Source organism: Pituophis catenifer, unplaced genomic scaffold (genome assembly GCF_029215685.1).
Source record: "Pituophis catenifer annectens isolate HBS135680 unplaced genomic scaffold, rPitCat1.0.hap2 SCAF_4, whole genome shotgun sequence".
Taxonomy (NCBI): Eukaryota; Metazoa; Chordata; class Lepidosauria; order Squamata; family Colubridae; genus Pituophis; species Pituophis catenifer.
The window spans coordinates 106486666-106504889 of NW_027256884.1; the positions used below are offsets into that span (position 1 = coordinate 106486666).

At 38.5% G+C, this 18224-nt stretch overlaps 1 protein-coding gene across 2 annotated transcripts; it reads left to right on the forward strand.

The window, feature by feature from the left end:
* The first annotated feature begins 8062 nt into the window (after positions 1-8062).
* Positions 8063-18224, forward strand: LOC139316219 (NEDD4-binding protein 2-like 2). 2 transcript variants are annotated; one of them, XM_070942808.1, is made up of 7 exons: positions 8063-8158; positions 9112-10502; positions 11616-11743; positions 14809-14897; positions 15213-15289; positions 16053-16196; positions 18065-18224. In XM_070942808.1, the coding sequence occupies exons 2-7, from the start codon at positions 9112-9114 to the stop codon at positions 18066-18068; spliced, it is 1833 nt and encodes a 610-aa protein (XP_070798909.1). In that variant the 5' UTR covers positions 8063-8158; the 3' UTR covers positions 18069-18224. The 2 variants fall into 2 exon arrangements, with proteins under 2 accessions (XP_070798909.1, XP_070798908.1); XM_070942807.1 differs by lacking the exon at positions 18065-18224 and having other exon boundaries at positions 16053-16613.

Consider the following 18224-nt stretch of genomic DNA (forward strand, 5'->3'; position numbering starts at 1 on the left):
CTGCTTCTTCGACCAGCTGAGACGAGGCAGAGCGAGAGCCCCCTACGCTCCTCTCCGGCCCGCCGCGTTAGGCTAGGCTAGGCTGGAGCAGCCGCCGCTACCGCCGTCGCTCGCCAACGCAGCCAATCGCCTTCCGCTGCTCACCGCGGTCCCCCCCTTTTCCGTCAGCTTCAAAATGGCGGCAACGAGTCCTCCGTTCTGGGAGACCCCGCCACCGAGCGGCGGGGAGAGGCCAGCCTCAAAGTAAGGTAGCAGCGACCCCTGCAGGATCCGAGGAAAAAATTAAAAGGCGCAAAAAGAGCGCGGAGATGAAAGAATGCGCACGACCCCTTCCTCGCCCTGAGCCGCCGCCTCCTGCCATAAAATAGCGGGAGAGAGTTTTTCTTTCCTCCTTCCGAGTGAGAGTAAGTAGTGCTGCAAAGGTAGCATTGCACAATAGTACTTTGTGGCGCGTGGAAAACTTTAGAACTGGGATTGTTGCCCCAGGATCTGAGAGTTAATAGGAAGTGTGGGTGGACAAAGAAGAAGAAACCGGGTGTCGGACTTTTAGGACGTTCCGTAACATCATTCGGTTCTCAGTAATCTGACTTGGAAACCAATCTTGCTCCTTACAATGCGGATTATTCCCTGAGGCATAACATTGCAGCCCTATAGGCGTGTTTCCTTGGGAGTAAAATGTTTAATATAATACCTGAATAGATATCACTCGGAGGAAGGAAAAGACCTGTTCCTCGACTCCGAAAATGCCGGGCACAAAATAATAGATTTAAGTTAATTTATAAGTGGAACCAATTTTCTAGGAAGGTGGAAGTTGAGATGGAGGCTAGGCAGGCACCTGTCAAAGATGTTTTAATTTGAATTCTTGCAGGAGTAGATTAGACAAAAGGCTTCATGGTATCCTTTGACTCTCATTCTAAGGAGGAGTGTAAATACTTGCTGAATAATCACGTTAACTATTGTTTAAATTTATTTCATATAAGTGACATATTTGTAAACCACCCTGAGTTGTTGGGAATTGGGAGGCATGTAAATTTAATTAATAACGACAACAATCTGCAAATACAAGTGGAAGGTGGCACCAATAGTAACAGGTGCAATCCCAAAACATCTGGAGCTTCACTTCAATACCATCCGCATTGACAAAATCACAGCCAGTCAATTGCAAAAGACACCTTTACTAGGAATAGCTTCCAATACCTTTAACATCATCAAATAGCAACATTTGTCTATTCTTAAAAACCACCATATATAGATCCCTGCAAGGTGCTGAAAGACCTAATGTGGCTTGGAAAAAGATTAAATAGAGGGTAATTTATTTAAAATATTTGTATGGCTGCCCATCTAAAAACACAATTCTCTGGGCAGTTAAGGAAAACAATCCAGAACTATAAAAACCATAAAGCCAAAATAAAACCCAGCATCTCAGTCATCTCTTTGGGATGCCAGCAACCAACATCAAATATCTTCACATATGGCAAAAGCCCAATTGACATATATAAAATGTTCAGTCATAGGTGATTTCGAGTGTTCTGGAAATTGAATGTCTTCTGATGTCAGAATAGCTTGTCAGAGGTTTCTGGAATGTTCTGTAATAGAACATTTTAAACATCCCTAGACCTCAAAAGTACAAGTGTACCTTTTGCCTGGTACAACACTTGAAAAGAGCACAGCCCAACTTAAAGAAGATGAGTAAGATGAAGTTTTGATATCTAGTCTTATTACAGACTGTACTATGCAAAGGAAATGCTTTGACATTCTATTATTACCTCCACTATAACTATGTAGTATGTATGTAAATTTCTAGATAGATTATGTAGCTATCAGGATAAAAACAATTAACATAAATATATGAGTTAGGCCAATTGTTCATTGTGAGTTTGTCTGGAAACCCCACAAATAAACTCAACTACTTCAATTTACTTTTCAGAAATTAATGACAGGAAAAAATCTATTTGTTTCCATATAGGTATCATTACAAGAGCTGTGCTGCACTTCAGATTTGACATACACAATCTGCTTTTGAGCATGCTAGAGAAGAAACGTCAAATTTGTTGGCAACATATTAAAGTAGTAGCTGCCTAATTTGGGAAAAGAGGCTCCTGCTTTTAAGAGCTTGTCCTCAGGGGATATGCAGGTAGTCCTTGACTTACGAACGGTTGTTTAATGACTGTTTGAAGTTACAATGGCCTCAGAAAGGTGCTTTATTGCCCATAAAGCACTTCTAGCCATTGTAAAATGTTGCGCCTTCCCCACCCCTCATGGTCACATGACAGCATTTTGGGTGCTTGACAACCACGTACTGTATTTTTGGCTGGTTGCAGGTCCCAGCCACATGACCGATATTCACAATGTTTTGACTAAACACCCATTCAAGGTAATTAATTTGGTTAACAACTATGTGATTCCTTTAATGACTACCATAAAAACACTAAAAAGTTTGGATCCGATTAGGTTGACTTATGATGAAAATTCTGGTCCCAATCTCATAACTCTGAACTACCTGTTCTCACACTCTAGAGTGCATTTGAAATACTTAATCTGAAGCACTGGTCTGCCCTAATAACTGTATCAGAGTACAGGTAGCCTCATTTAATGCCCACCCATTTAGCAAATGTTCAATGTTATGGCAGCACTGAACAAGTGGTGGTTATGATCAGTCCTCAAAGTTCTGGCCATCCCAGCAGCCCTGCAGTCATGAAATTACAATTTGGGGCATTTGGCAACTGGCTCGTGTTTGCAATAGTTGCAGCATCACATAATCGCATGTTCATAATTTGTGACATTCCCACAACCAAAATCAATGGGTAAGCCTGCAGGGAAGACCACAAGTTGCTTGGATAAGTCTTCCCCATCCACACATCCTCCCCCAGTCCCTTTCCACTGGCCATTTGCATACCCTCCCCATTCACAGCAGCCATCCCATTACCTGCACCTCCCTAACCATCCATGTACCCCATTGTTTCCTCTCCCACCAGTCAGCAGTCACTTATCTACTTGGCAGCCTGACTGTGAACCAGCCAGGACTTGCAACTTCCTGCCGGTTTCCCCAGTTTTTGGTTGTTGGAAGCTAGCAGGAAGTTGTGATGAGATATTCACTTAACAACCCATGATCTTCCTTGCTTAATGATGGCAACAGGAACTGTACATATAATCACTTGATATCATGTTTTAAAACTATTTTTTGTTTAGCAAAGGAAATTCCAATTCCAATTGCTATTGTAACTCAAGGACAACCTGTTGCATATCAGCTTGAAGATGGGGAATATCTGACAGGGTGATTTTGTCTTATTTACAGATTTTCAAGGAGTCTAAAATACTAGACTTTTTGTCATTTTTCCTTTTTCTCTGCTTTCTTCACATCATTTTTTTTATCAGAACAAAAGTATTTCATGATTTTACATGATTTTCACATTGGTAGTAATAGAAACCTTCAATTTCAAAGTGCCCTTACTCCAGGCACACTACTTCAGGCAAACATAAGCATGATGGAAATGAGAATTCAATGTATGTAATCATGTCTTAATCTTCAGAGGGTCAGACAGAAGAATTCAATTATGTAAAAAACTAAATCCTGGACACTAAGCTTTTTAAAAAATGATATAATGAGGAAAAGACATAATAAAAATAGGAAAATTTGTACTTTGAAATTAATGAACTATTATGTTATACAGTTCATATTTCAAAATGATTTAGTATATATGATGTCAATTTGCTATTTCAACTCTTTTAAAAACATTTGGGATTGAAATAAGAATACATTGCTTACATCCATCAGAAACAACATGTTTCATGTTTTGTGGTAAACATACCCATTTGTGAAAAGCTGTGATCTCCAACATTTTTATTTAGCAATTTGTGAAAAATGTTTTCTACTAACTTTCAGTTCTGAAATTTTGGTCACTGGGTTTTCTAAGCTTCATATAGGTCCTAGAGTCGTTCCTTGTTTATTCAAACTCTTTATTGTATACATTGGTAGGACCCACATGTAGCTTGGAAAATATTCCATGCCAAAAATATGTGGAATTCATAAAATCCAGATTAAGATTAGTGCATATTTTAAGTAATTGCTATGTTAGGCAAATAAAGCATAAGGGTTTGATTAGAACAAATGTGATTTGGGTATATCTTCTGTTAGACAAATTTTATTCTACTGCATTTCTTTAGAATCAGGATATCTAACTTTGTTGTAAGTTTTATTCTGCAGGTATATTTGTAATGTAATTATGATTGCAAGCATCTTAGCATTTCATTCTAATTTAGATACTAAACATATTTTCTTGGGAGGAAAAAGCCGTTAATTTGGGAATGTTTGCTCCCAAGAAAGATGGTATGCATAAAATACATTAGTTTGATTTAGGACATCTTACAAGAGGCACTTGTTTTTAATGCCTGAAAATACTGTTGTCTGCTTCCAAGTGAGTTAAATCCAAATAAAATATACTGAGTTTAATGGCACATTCCCCAATAGATGTACATAAAATGATGTAGGGTAGTATTCCCTTCTGAAAGCACCATTTTTTGTTGTAATTCACAGGGACTGTAATTCAAAGGGATTCATGGAATTACAGTCCCAGCATATCTGGAGAATACCAGGTTGGAGAAAGCTACTTTAATGACATTAAAAGATTATTAAAGAAACTGGTATAAAAATGAGTAAGTTATGGACATCAGTGGAATAATATGCCATTCAGTGAATGTTTCCATATAGCAATTGTGATACTATTTACAATGCCTCTTACCTTCAGTACTTAGTAAACAGGCATTCATCCTGTTCTGTGAAAAATTAACCTCTAGACTCTACAGGATGAAAATAAGTCAGCTTTCACTAGTACAGTTCAGTCCTCCTAATTAAAAAAAGTCGCTAATTAAAACTTTTTAAAATTTATTTTATTTATTTTTTAAAAATTATATTGCCACCTACTCACCCATGGTGACTCAAGGCCACTTATATAAAAACATCATATAAAAATAATAAAAAACAATAAAAAACAATAACATAATAAAATAATAGCCACTCACCCAACCCTATCCTGGCGAAAACTCATGTACATACAAGCCATTTAATAGGCTTCATCTCACTCTGGGTTCCCCAGGCCCGCTGGCAGAACCATGTCTTCAGCCCCTTCCGGAAGAATGTTAGAGTGGGGGCCAATTTAATCTCTGGTGGAACGATGTTCCAGACAGAGAGAGCCACCACGGAGAAGGCCTTTCTTCTGGGTCCCGCCAAATGTCTCTCCCTACAGGATGGGACCCGCAACATTCCTTGCCTTCCTGCTCTAGTGGGTTGGGTAAATGTGACTGGCAAGAGAAGGTCCCTCAGATAATCTGCAAGCCATGAAGGGCTTTAAAGGTGACAACTAGTCCCTTGAATTGCACTAGCCTAGAAAGCAGGAGACCATGAGTTCAAGCCCTGCCTTAACCATGTGTGACCTTGGTCTAGTCACTAATCTCTCAGCCCAACTCACCTCCCAAGAAAATAGGAGGAGGAAAGTGTGTTAGATATCTTTTCTGCCTTGAGTTATAAAAGTAATAAAAGGTGGGATACAAATAAATGAAAACAATACAGGCAGTTCTCATTTAACATCCACTCATTCAAAGTTCAAAGTCATGGTGCTAATTTAAGGTACTTACAAGTCCTTGTAGTTGCAGCCATTGCAGCGTCCCTACGATCACATGATCACAATTCAGGAGGTTGGCAACTGGCTCACAATTACAATGTGCCAGCATCCTACAGTTACATCATCCTTACAGGTAGTCCTCAACTTACGACCACAATTGAGCCCAAAATTTCTGTTGTTAAGTGAGACATTTGTTAAGTGAGTTTTGCCCCATTTTACGACCTTTCTTGCCAGATTTGTTAAGCAAATCACTGCAGTTGATAAATTGGTAACCCGACTGTTAAATGAATCTGACTTCCACACCCCATTGACTTTGCTTGTCAAAAGGTCACAAAAGGGGATCACATGACCCTGGGACACTGCTATCATCATACATATGAACCAGTTGCCAAGTGTCTGAATTTTGATCACGTGACCATGGGGATGCTGCAAAGGTTGTAACTGTGAAAAACGGTCATAAGTCACTTTTTTCAGTGCCGTTGTAACTTTGAGTGGTCATTAAACTAACTATTGTAAGTTGAGGACTACCTGTATTTGCAATCTTCAATGCTGGCAACAGCAATAGGGATTGCAGGAACAGCCATCGTAAATCGGTGCGATCGTGTTGTTACACCTTACAGCCATATTGCTTAACACTGGAGTTCCCAGTCCCAATCACCATTGGAAGGAAGTATTGTAAATACATAGGCAGCTGCTAAGATGAAACCATAATAGCAATAGCAATAGCACTTAGACTTATATACCGCTTCACAGTGCTTTTACAGCCTACTCTAAGCAGTTTTACAGAGTCAGCATATTGCCCCCAACAATCTGGGTCCTCATTTTCCCCACCTCAAAAGGATGGAAGGCTGAGTCAACCTTGAGCCTGGTGAGATTCGATCTGCCAAATTGCAGGAAGCTGGTAGTCAGCAGAAGTAGCTTGCAGTACTGCATTCTGACCACTGCGCCACCAAGGCTCATAAACAAACATCCAAAATTGAACATCAACAGAACCGTCTCATGGACTCTGGCCAGTGTTCTGACTCTCATACTCAATGATACAGCCACATCATCAAAGTCTTATGAAAGGCCAGCATGACTGTACTCCCAACCGTCTTATCTCTGGGATGATGATGCTCCAAAGGGCAGACAAAACAGGAAAGGCTCTTCCTGGACCTCACCAGAGGACATTCTGGAATGGAGAAGGCCCATAGTCTGCCTCTCCTGTTGGATCTGATGGGATGACTACATAAAATAGGGGAGAAACTATCCCTCAGATAACCCAGGTCCCATGCCATGAAGGCCTTTTTACATTTTAAAAAACTTGTAGCTAACAAAGTAAAGCATTGCTTACAATTGATTGCCAATTCTGATTTCAGTTGCTATTTTTTCAAATCCTCCTATTATATGTGCTGCATATATTATAGATATGGTGAAAATATTTGTCTTGTAATGTAATCCTCTCCATAGTCTTAAGTATTTGATTGATTTAATTGCAGCAAATAGATATGATCCTAAAAGGAAAGTAAATATCCTTCACTAAACAAAGTAAGATCACAACTTATACATGGATCATGATAAGTTTCCTTACCACAGTAATTAATTTAAGCAATGGAACAGACTGGATAATGCAGATTTGAATTTATATGTAATAAATTAAAAGACTGCTTATTTTTCAAGCTTAAGGCAGCTTTCAATTATGCCTATTTTGGAAATGCAAAAATGGAAAAAGATTTTCTACTTGTTGCATATGGAAGGAACTGTAGGCAAAAAGGCTATAATAGAAATAACAACGGCACTTTTAGGAACACAGGAAAAATAATACGTGTAAAATAAACGAATTCATGTGGGACACAACGAAAACCCCATTTAGTATAGCGTACCCTGTTAGGATTAAGTTCAACTGAGTTCTATAGTATTTACTTCTATGTAACCTCCTATGTATGAGGAACCTATCTAAAGTGAATTCGGAAACTGCCCGGGAATTAAGCCGTTTAGGGCTAAGACATCAGAGCTGCAAAAATTAGGACAAAAAAATACAGGTTTTGTATCCCGTTGCTGCCAATTGTAGATCATCCGAATAAGTGATAAATGGTAGTAACACTAGGTGGTATGGTAACACACACAAAGGATTTTCCGGGGACGGCTTTATTTACTGAGTCCTGGATAGCAATCAGGTTTATTTTAAACATCTTTCGAACTTACGACCATTATACCTGCTATACCAAGATGGATAAAATACGAGAATTTTTTTTTATTGTTGCACTTATTGTAATAAAATTACCCCGCAACTTTCTAGCATTTTCGTGCTCCGCTCTTCCAAAGGTTCCGCTCTTTGCTTTTCTTCGTCTATGATGTCATACTAACGCTCTAGGAATGTCGGGAAATGTATTTTGTAGGCCCTGAGAGTTACAAAAACGCATGCGCGGAAACTAAGGAAGCCACCATTTTGAACGGAGGCGATTTGAGGTTTGGGCTCGGGTTTGCTTTGGTGGGGGTGCGTAGCCGTCCCCGCTTGACTACCGGAATGCTTGGCGAGCGAGTAGCCGATTTGTTTTGAGGTTAGTCTGCAGATGCGGGTAGAAAGTTTCTTTGGGTAGAGCGACGCTGAGGCAATTGCACAGCGTGAGGGAGAAGAATTGGGGTGGTGGGCAGATGCTTGTTTTCTGTGTGACGCGTGTTTACGGAGAGGATATATCCGCCCGCCTTGGCCAGTCTTGGACGACAGCTCCCATTGCTCTTAGCTGTAAGGGCAGTCGCTTTGCCGTGGGGGATGGGATTTGTAGTCCAGAACCTACGAGTGGGAGAAAGTGGAGGCAAGCCCTTCATTGGAGCTCTGCTTTTGTACCTCAGCTGTCACTCGACTCATGAGGAGATGTAGGATTGACATGCCTCCCCCCCCCAGTGATGTTGGGGCACCTGGTGATAAAAACAAAGGGAAGCATAGATGGCGTGGCCATAACTGTCACACTGGCAGATCATTTGGAGGGGCTGCCCTGCCAAAATCCGGATCGAGAGTCTTAGGTAGCAAATGGGACCTTTTAGAAAAGGGGCAAGGCTAAAACTATATATGACTTGGGATCTTAATTCTGAAGTGGAAAGGGCTTACTTTATTTTGAAGATGGCTGTTGTGTGTTTTCAAAATAAGCTGCGACCATTTCGTTGCTCAATTTCTTCACAACTTTTTATTTTTTTTCCAAAGCAATTGAAAGTTAACCTAGGTAGCAAATGTGTGATAGTGTATACTGTCATTGAAATATAAAAAAAAACCTTGATGCCAAAGCATTTTTTAAACTGAAGAATATATTTTATCCTTTCACAATCTCTCACTAATTTTACAATAACATTATTTTATTATTTGGAAAGTACATTTACATAGAAGAAAAATAGGTTGGCTACAATGGGTGTATCCTCAGTTCAGCATATTTAGCTTCAATCATTGCATGAGTAATGTGTGGTCAAAACATGGAACATATTTTATATAATATTTTAAATATATTTTATTGTTTTCAAGATGCTTCATGCTGTGTGTAAGTCAAGATACTTTGAAAATCAAGATGTCTCAGTAGTTGAGCCCTCTTCTAAAAGGATGAAATCTGCAGAAGAACCTTATGGTAAATCCTATGACGAATTACAAAGACTTCATGAGGAAATACATATAAAAAAAACCCATTCTGGCTTTATTCCATTGTCACTATCTGATGATGATGGTGAAGAGGAGAAGAAGGAAAGAGAGAGAGAGAGAAATGCAGAAGTGTTAAATTCATTTAACCAAATACCTCCTGGTCAAACACCAAGTTCAACAGATCTTTCAAGTTTAGTAAACAAAACTAAAATTAAAGGAAATGAATATTCTTCTTTTACTGATAACAGCAATGCAGCTCATAATGGAGATAACAATTTCATTAGTGAACATAAAAATAAAGGAAAAATAGAACTGTACAGCACAAGCAAAGCATTTATTGGACCCATTTATAAAAGTGAAAGTAATTGTGAACATAAACAAAAGCAAACGTATATTGAAAACAACTGCCCAAAGAGATCAAATACAATTACTGGTAGAAAGTCTCAGAAAGAAATAGTGCAAGCTATCTCCTGTGATATGCCAAAAATAGAAGATGAATTGTCACAGTTCTACAAGGAAATTGATCAGCTTGAAAGTAATGAAAGTTGTCCAGATACTCATTTACAGGAGACAGAAGCAAATTCACCTTATCCACCTCTGGACTGTAGTAAATCAAATCAAGTAAAGTATGTAAAATCTCAAGAATGGTCTCATAAGACATTACTTAAGGATAATGAGGAACAATATTTTTATAATGAATCAAATAGTTATAGAACTGGCAAAGACATTTGTGATGACCCAAATGGTCACAGAACTGGCATGGAACAAAGTGAACATGGAAGAGATGCATGGGAAACCGAACAACCATGTAATAAACAAGATTTTAGATCCTGGAATGATTTTGTACCTCAGTTTAGGCATACTGGCCAGCAGACTAATCCATTTGTAATACCTTACAACCCACCACATCCATTTACTGCTCACTTTAATTTTCAGAACTCTAATTCCTTATCACTTTGTTCAGATGGCTTCAATTCTTCAAATACAGAATTAAAAAAAAATAACACGAACAGTTCAGAATGTGATCAAAGTAATCCATATAGTAATCACTCTAATATTCATAGTATGCATACAATCAGAAATGAGTGTAGTGTACCTGATGGATATATGTTTAATGGTTTCTGTGAAACTCAAGCAAATTGGAAAAACAGTAAAGCTCACAATTTTGAGGACTCAAATAATGTTCCCCAACAGCATCCTCAGGGCAAATTATATGAGTTTAACAAGCGGCTTTTAATATTAAGAGGACTTCCAGGCTCTGGAAAGACAACCTTAACTCAGTAAGTGAACCATGAATTTATTTTAAGAATAAAATACAAGTAATTTATGTTGTGGATTTCCTTTTTTATACTGCTCCTTCCTCTTAAACTCTTCCCCCTCTACTTATTCCCTCTATCTCTAGATAGAAGTCAGGATTTTTTCAGTGGTTGGCCAATGGTCTTAAATTATGCATCAAAATGTACTCTTTAACTTATTGTTTAAGTTCAAATATCAACCCAAGTATTAACATTTTAGAAATAAAAACACCTTGTTTTAGCTATTTGAAGATTGTGAGCTTTGGACAATTTCAGATCAGCTAGTTCATCTGTATTTCTTTTTTTGTTTAAAATGAAAAAAGTATATGGGAGTATGAGCAAATAGATGTGCAAAAAATTAAAAGATAAAGACTGAGTAATTCCCCTTCAACAAAGCAAAATTTAAAGTTGTTGAAATTATAGAGTTTTTAGATAACTGGTGTTAATATTAGGTTTATATAACTTTTAACTTCCAGCCAAGAAAATGGGCCTATGAACATACAGTGACTGGATTCCTCAAAAGGCCTTTCTGAATGTTATCTGTAAATCATGTTTTCTTATTATTAGACTACATTTCAATGATTATTTCTTTCATTAATTAGAATATTCTGTAAAATTTGGGAAATAATTTGAATTAAGATCGCTATAAATAAGTTTTAATGTAAATAGCATACATTCTTTTAATGGTATGTTTAGGGAAATGGGTCAAAGTATTTTTGTTGAAATATAAGTAACTGAGCTAGAACAAGTGGACTGGTTTCTAAGTGTTTTAGAAAGACCATTTTTGAGGACTTGTTAGAAATGTTTATATTAATAATTTTCAGCTTAGTCTGCATGAGACCTGTATTTACCTGAATTTAAACTATAAATGTACATTGGCTGCTTATTGGTTATCTTTATGCAGTCTAGTTTTTTTTTTAAAAAAAATGGATGGATGGATAAAAGGATAAAAAATTAGTTTTGGGAACTGTTGTAGTCCTAAGATGTCTGTCAAAAATGTATTGGAAATGTTTTACTAAATTTCAATATAAGATTTTCTGTTTTTCCAAATCAACATTTGGCTATGTGGTAATAGATTTTCTTTTTATTCTTTGACAGTATTCTTCTTGGTCAGAGCTGTAGTGGCATTGTATTCAGTACTGATGATTACTTCCATCAGATCAATGGATGTTGGAGCTATAATGTTTCTCAGCTTGGTGCTGCTCATGAGTGGAATCAAAATCGAGGTGTGAAAATATTAAGATATGTTAATGTAGAAACATGTACAATGAAATATGCACTTAAATTGGTATTATGAGAATTTGTAACAGATTCATTGGTATATGCAATAATATCCCCATAAACAGTAGGGAATTTGAATTTATAGCATGGTTCCTTACTATTTTTTTCTTTTATGGGAAGTTTTGGTAAATGGAAACTGTCTTGTGCCTATCTTCTCTATAAGTGCAGACAAATCTAAAATGTTAAGGGTAAAGGCAAACCAAGTTAAGCTTAGTACTTTTTCTTGCAAATTGTACTTTTCAACATGATCTATAATTTTCTATATGAATAATCACTTGACCATTCATATATAAATGCAGATTTGGTACCGCCCCAGGCGCCTGATGGAACCCGATAGGTTCCAGACGGAGCTTGGGCCAATTCCTGAGGTTCTGGCTCACGCCTCGACTGGAGACCTAGTGGCCGCCTGGGATAGGGCGGCCGCTGGGGCCCTGGATCGAGTCGTGCCTTTGCGGCCTCTGACCCGGCGCGGATCTCGCCTTGCTCCTTGGTTTACCGAGGAGCTGAGGGAGATGAAGCGCCGGAAAAGACGCCTAGAGAGTAGTTGGAGAGCTAGTCTTTCTGAATCGGACCGGACACTGGTTAGATCCCATATTAGGACTTACCTAGTGGCGATAAAAGCAGCAAAATGTACGCATTTTGCTGCTCTTATTGCGTCATCAGATAATTGCCCGGCCGCCCTGTTTAGGGTGACCCGCTCCCTGCTCCACCAGGAAGCGCGGGAGGACCCCTTGGAGGGAAGAGCCGAGGACTTTGTTCAGTATCTGTATGACAAAATCACTCAGATTCGGGAAGGTCTGGACTCTGACTGGGTAGATCCACCGAGAGTGACGGAGGCAGGTCTTGAGACTGTTATCTGGGATGAGTTTGATCCTGTGACCCCAGATGACGTGGACAGGATTCTGGGTAGATTGAACGCGACCACATGTTTGTTGGACCCGTGTCCCTCCTGGTTAGTGCTGGCTTCCCGGGAGGTGACGCGAGGCTGGCTCCAGGGGATTATAAATGCTTCATTGGGTGAGGGTGTCTTCCCCGCCGCCCTTAAGGAGGCGGTGGTGAGGCCCCTCCTCAAGAAGCCTTCCCTGGACCCGGCAATATTGGCTAATTATCGTCCAGTCTCCAACCTTCGTTTTGTGGCGAAGGTTGTTGAGAGTGTGGTTGCGGGACAGCTTCCCCAGTACCTGGATGAAGCGTCGTATCTGGATCCGTTCCAGTCGGGTTTCAGGCCTGGGTACAGCACGGAAACGGCATTGGTCGCGTTGGTTGATGATCTCTGGAGGGCTCGGGACAGGGGCTGCTCCTCTGTCCTGGTCCTGTTAGATCTCTCAGCGGCTTTTGATACCATCGACCATGGTATCATGCTGCACCGGTTGGAAGAGTTGGGGGTGGGAGGCACCGTACTAAGGTGGTTCTCCTCCTTTCTCTCCGACCGGTCGCAGTCTGTGTTGACAGGGGGGCAGAGGTCGACCCCGAGGCCCCTCATATGTGGGGTGCCGCAGGGATCGGTCCTCTCGCCCCTTTTGTTCAACATTTATGTAAAGCCGCTGGGCGAGATCATCCGTGGTTTTGGGGTGGAGTACCATCAGTACGCTGACGACACCCAGCTGTACATCTCCACCCCGAATCACCCCAACGATGCCCTTGAAGTGATGTCCCAGTGCCTGGAGGCCGTACGGATCTGGATGGGGAGGAACAGGCTCAGGCTCAACCCATCCAAGACCGAGTGGCTGTGGTTTCCGACGTCCCGATATAGTCAGCTAATGCCATCGCTGACTATTGGGGGCGAATCATTGGCCCCCACGGATAGGGCTCGCAACTTGGGTGTCCTCCTGGATTCACGGCTGTCGTTAGAAGAGCATGTGACGGCCGTGTCCGGGAGGATTTTTCATCAGGTTCGCCTGATCCGCCAGTTGCGTCCCTATCTAGATCGGGACTCCCTACACACAGTCACCCATGCCCTCGTTACTTCTCGTCTGGATTACTGCAACGCTCTCTACATGGGGCTCCCCTTGAGGTGCACTCGGAGGCTCCAACTGGCGCAGAGTGCGGCCGCGCGGGTGGTGATGGGAGCGACATGGAGTTCCCATGTGACACCTCTCCTGCGCGAGCTGCACTGGCTCCCGGTGGTCTTCCGAGTGCGCTTCAAGGTTCTGGTTATCACCTTTAAAGCGCTCCATGGCTTAGGACCTGGTTATTTACGGGACCGCCTGCTACCACCAATAGCCTCCCACCGGCCAGTACGCTCCCATAGAGAGGGGCTCCTCCGGGTGCCGTCGGCCAAACAATGTCGGCTGTCGGCCCCTAGGGGGAGAGCCTTCTCTGTGGGGGCACCTACGATTTGGAACGAGCTCCCCCCGGAGATACGTAGGATCCCGGATCTGCGCACCTTCCGCCGCGCGCTTAAGACTTTTCTATTTTATCAAGCTGGCCTGGCCTAAATCTTCCCCCTTTTTAAATGTGGAAATTTTAAATTTGTAAATTTTAAATTCGTCTTTTTATAGGGGTATGGGTAAGGCATTTTAAATTGGGGAGCCATTTTAGATTTAATTCTGTTTTAAACGTATTTTAATTGTTTATATTGTATGTTTTTTAACTTTGGCTGTGCACCGCCCCGAGTCCTTCGGGAGAGGGGGCGGTATAAAAAAATCTAATAAATAAAATAAATAAATAATAAATCTTTGAATATTTAATGGCAAGGGTGAGGCAATGTAGATAATAACTGTACAGAAGATGTAAAGCCTATCAAAACATTTTGCTAGATCTTATGAAATTAGAAAATGTTTATGATATTAAGTATAGTCTTTAGAACTTAAGAAGAGCTAAATCAAGCAGTGACTAGTCTAGTCTAGTCTATCATTCTGTGCCAGTGCTTAGTCAACCGGATATATTCAAACAAGAACAGGGAGATGATAGGCCTCTTCAACTTTTATTCTGTCAGGAGGTTTTCAAAATTATTTTTGCTAAATTATTTTAGCTGCCATTTATTTAATTGAATTCTTATGTATTGCAGCAAAAGAAGCAATGGATCTAGGAAGATCCCCAATTATTATAGACAACACAAATACGCAAGCCTGGGAAATGAAGCCTTATGTGAAAGCGGTAAATAAAGTAGCCACTTTTAATGGAGATTCACTTTTATAAATTAATTATATAAATCAAATTTCTGTAAATGTATTAATCATTTTTGTCATACATTTCATCATGTGTTAAAAATCTCAATAAAACTTAAAACTTTTACTGGAATAAAAATATGTTAAATATGCTGAAATTGAAATACAATCTTATACATGTCTTAAAAGAAACCCCATTATACATAATAGGACTTATTTCCAATTTGGTATATAAGGATCGCAGACAAGATCAGAAAAACTTATTATTTGATTCCTTTTATAATTGTAGTTCTTGTTTGCTTAGGCTCTAGAAAAAGGCTACCATGTGGAATTCCATGAACCTGATACATGGTGGAAGTTTAATCCTGAAGAACTAGAAAAGTAAGACTTAAATTATATTTTGCTCATTTGAAAAAAAATGTATGAGACTTGAGAAATATGCAACTTGAAACTTTTGAAAACTTTTGTATAAACTTAAAATTATCTTTTTTCTCTGCTCCAAGACTAATTTCTTTTCTAGGCTTTGTGAAATAGAATGACACACTGTGCTTTCACTTAGATATTTTATTAATTTTTAATTATGCTGATGCTTGTAATTAAGTAAGGTGGATAGTTCAGTTACAATGACAGCAGAATTGCTGTACAGTTACAGCAATGGATGCACCTTTGGAGGTTAGGAACAGATCATGGTAGAGGAAATTTATCTATGTGATCTCTAAGAGTCAACACCAACTTCTTGGTATACATCTTATAACTACAGTTTCCTTTTATGCTCATAGAGTTTCATTCACAATCTCCTTTTGTTATTCAATTGATCCACAAATTCCCTAGGGCTTGCAGGCTACATACAAGTCCTATTATTGACTTGCCCCAGAGGTCCATTCAGGTATTACAAATCCAATATATCAGTGGTACCCTGTGCCAGGATACTTGGCAGCAGTTAAACAAAGGAAATGAAGAAATATTTCATGTTGCTGCTACTTTTTTGAACATCTTTTACATTCAAAATCACTGCTCAATTGCTGTTTTTCCACTTAAATATATATTGGTCCTTGCAATTTTTTTGAAGAACACACTGAAGGCATTCTAAGTGGTATTCCAAGATGATCGGATTTTTATCTCTTTAAATTATTTTCTTTTATAGGAGGAATAAACATGGGGTCAGTCGTGAGAAGATTGTGCAAATGCTGGAAAGATATGAATATCAAATTTCGATACCCATTGTCATGAATTCAGTGCTTCCTTTTCATAAAACTTCACAAAGACCATATTTACAAAGAAGACAGAGGTGGGGAGACTGTTCAGTCTCTTGGAATACTTGTAATGTATCACATACGCGAGGATACATTTAAGGTCCATTTTCTTTATCAGTAATAGCTTGCCATTTATACACAGTAGAGTACACAATTACACAATCTATTGAAAAGACTTTAATTCCTTGATCATTTTTAAATATGCAGTTAATTTCTTTTGTGACTAAAATAGGTTTAATGCAGATTAAATATCTTGGAATTATTTATAAAAATGTAAATGTTTAATATTAAAATGTAAAATACTTTCACATTTTATATTTGTACTAATCTTGATTTTATTGAAACTTGCGATAATCGCTAATTTTTAGTGCAACATTTCACTTATACCACAAACTGCTGAGCAGTTTCTTTTTCTCAATAGAATATCATGGATTTTTAATAAACAAATAACAATAGGGTAACACTTAATATAGGAATTACATTTGAACAATTCTTTTTTCTTCTTTTAGTAGCATATAGGAATTACATTTGAACAATTCTTTTTTCTTCTTTTAGTAGCATTTCAAGTTCTCCATATCTATTGATAACAGTTATGTTATTATGAAGCTTATCAATCAAACATTGACATTCAGCTGAAGTTCTTACGTTTCCATTTTCTGATCTGTACAGAATTTTATCTGTGCAAGTTGTAAGTTGCAAAAGTGGTAGCAAAATTCTGCAGTTAAAATCTGTGACTTTGAATATCAGCATGCAGCATGTGATTTGTATTCTTACAAATCAGTTCTCACATAGAACTTTTTTATCAAATTCTAAATCCACGCTATTATGTTAAATGTTGTGCCTTTTGATATGGGTACTTAGTTTTCTTACAAAAAAATTAATACAATCAAATATGTTGAAAAAGTGAAACTGACATTAGTTACACCATATTACATTTGTTTAGGATATATATACAGTATCCAGTTCATGATACGTTTGTGGCTGAATTCACAAAAGGTCTTCGTGCTAATGCCATGTAATAAATTGAATCCCTCTTCTTTTTGCATGGTTTTGTACTACTGTTTCAGCAATCCAGTCTCAATGGAATTGAGTTTTACACCAGGCTCCATTTCTCCATGGGAACCTTTGGAAGTTAAAGAGTAGCATGCCCTGTATAAAAAGTTCCTATAAATTATTAAGAACTATTAGTAGAAATAATTTGGCCCTCATGACTATATTTTAAAAGAAATAAATTTATGCAGGGCCTAATACCCATGCTCAGGGATGAAATCTGAAAAAGTAAAGACATTTATTAAAGCAGCAGTCTGAAATACAATTTAAACATACTCTTCCATAATATTTCTAGATAATCAAATTATTAATGGAAATATTCACTTTATCTCTCATGTCTAGGCTGACATGTTGTTCTACTGACTCAACCTTACAGAAAACTTTTACTTATATTGTATGATTTTGTATGAAACCTTCAGCCTTCACCAGGATATCCACATGATGGAATAAAGGTTCCATTACACTTTGCCCTTTGACAGTGAATTCAAATGTAGGATATGTAGATCATTCTACACCTACAACTTCCAAATGTTCACTAAGGACCATGTTGGCTGGGAAGGAAAATGAAATCAATACATCTCTAAGGTTCATGAAAGTTACCTCGTAAAGTGGATGGAATATTTACTAGTCAGAATACTGTAGTTAAGTGATTTTTTTTTCCACAGTCATATTTGAAAACCCCAAATCTCTTTAACTACATGGTAATATCTGGCAATAGTATCTACTGAAGTGCAGTTTTGATCAATTATTTTTCTCTACAACTCTACTTTTTCTACTTTTTTATTATTTATTATAACTATACAAACATACAAACATGACTTTCTGTTTCTTGTGTTTCTTTTTCTTTTAAAAGATAAACACATAGAGGATTGAAGAATCATGCAAATGAGACTCGAACACCAGATTGAATTCTGGATAGTTATTAATTTTTGTGTGTCCTAATCTTTAATGTATTGAAAAATATGCATGTAAATATACTAAATAGAAATAATTAAAAGATATTTTGGATAATT

Excerpts from the sequence above, each read along its gene's own strand:
- LOC139316219 (XM_070942807.1), top strand. The coding sequence starts at position 9,112 with ATGCTTCATGCTGTGTGTAAGTCAAGATACTTTGAAAATCAAGATGTC. Across the intron at positions 11,744-14,808 it reads TGAGTGGAATCAAAATCGAG|CAAAAGAAGCAATGGATCTA; the intron begins GTGTGAAAATAT and ends TATGTATTGCAG. Across the intron at positions 14,898-15,212 it reads TGAAGCCTTATGTGAAAGCG|GCTCTAGAAAAAGGCTACCA; the intron begins GTAAATAAAGTA and ends TTGTTTGCTTAG.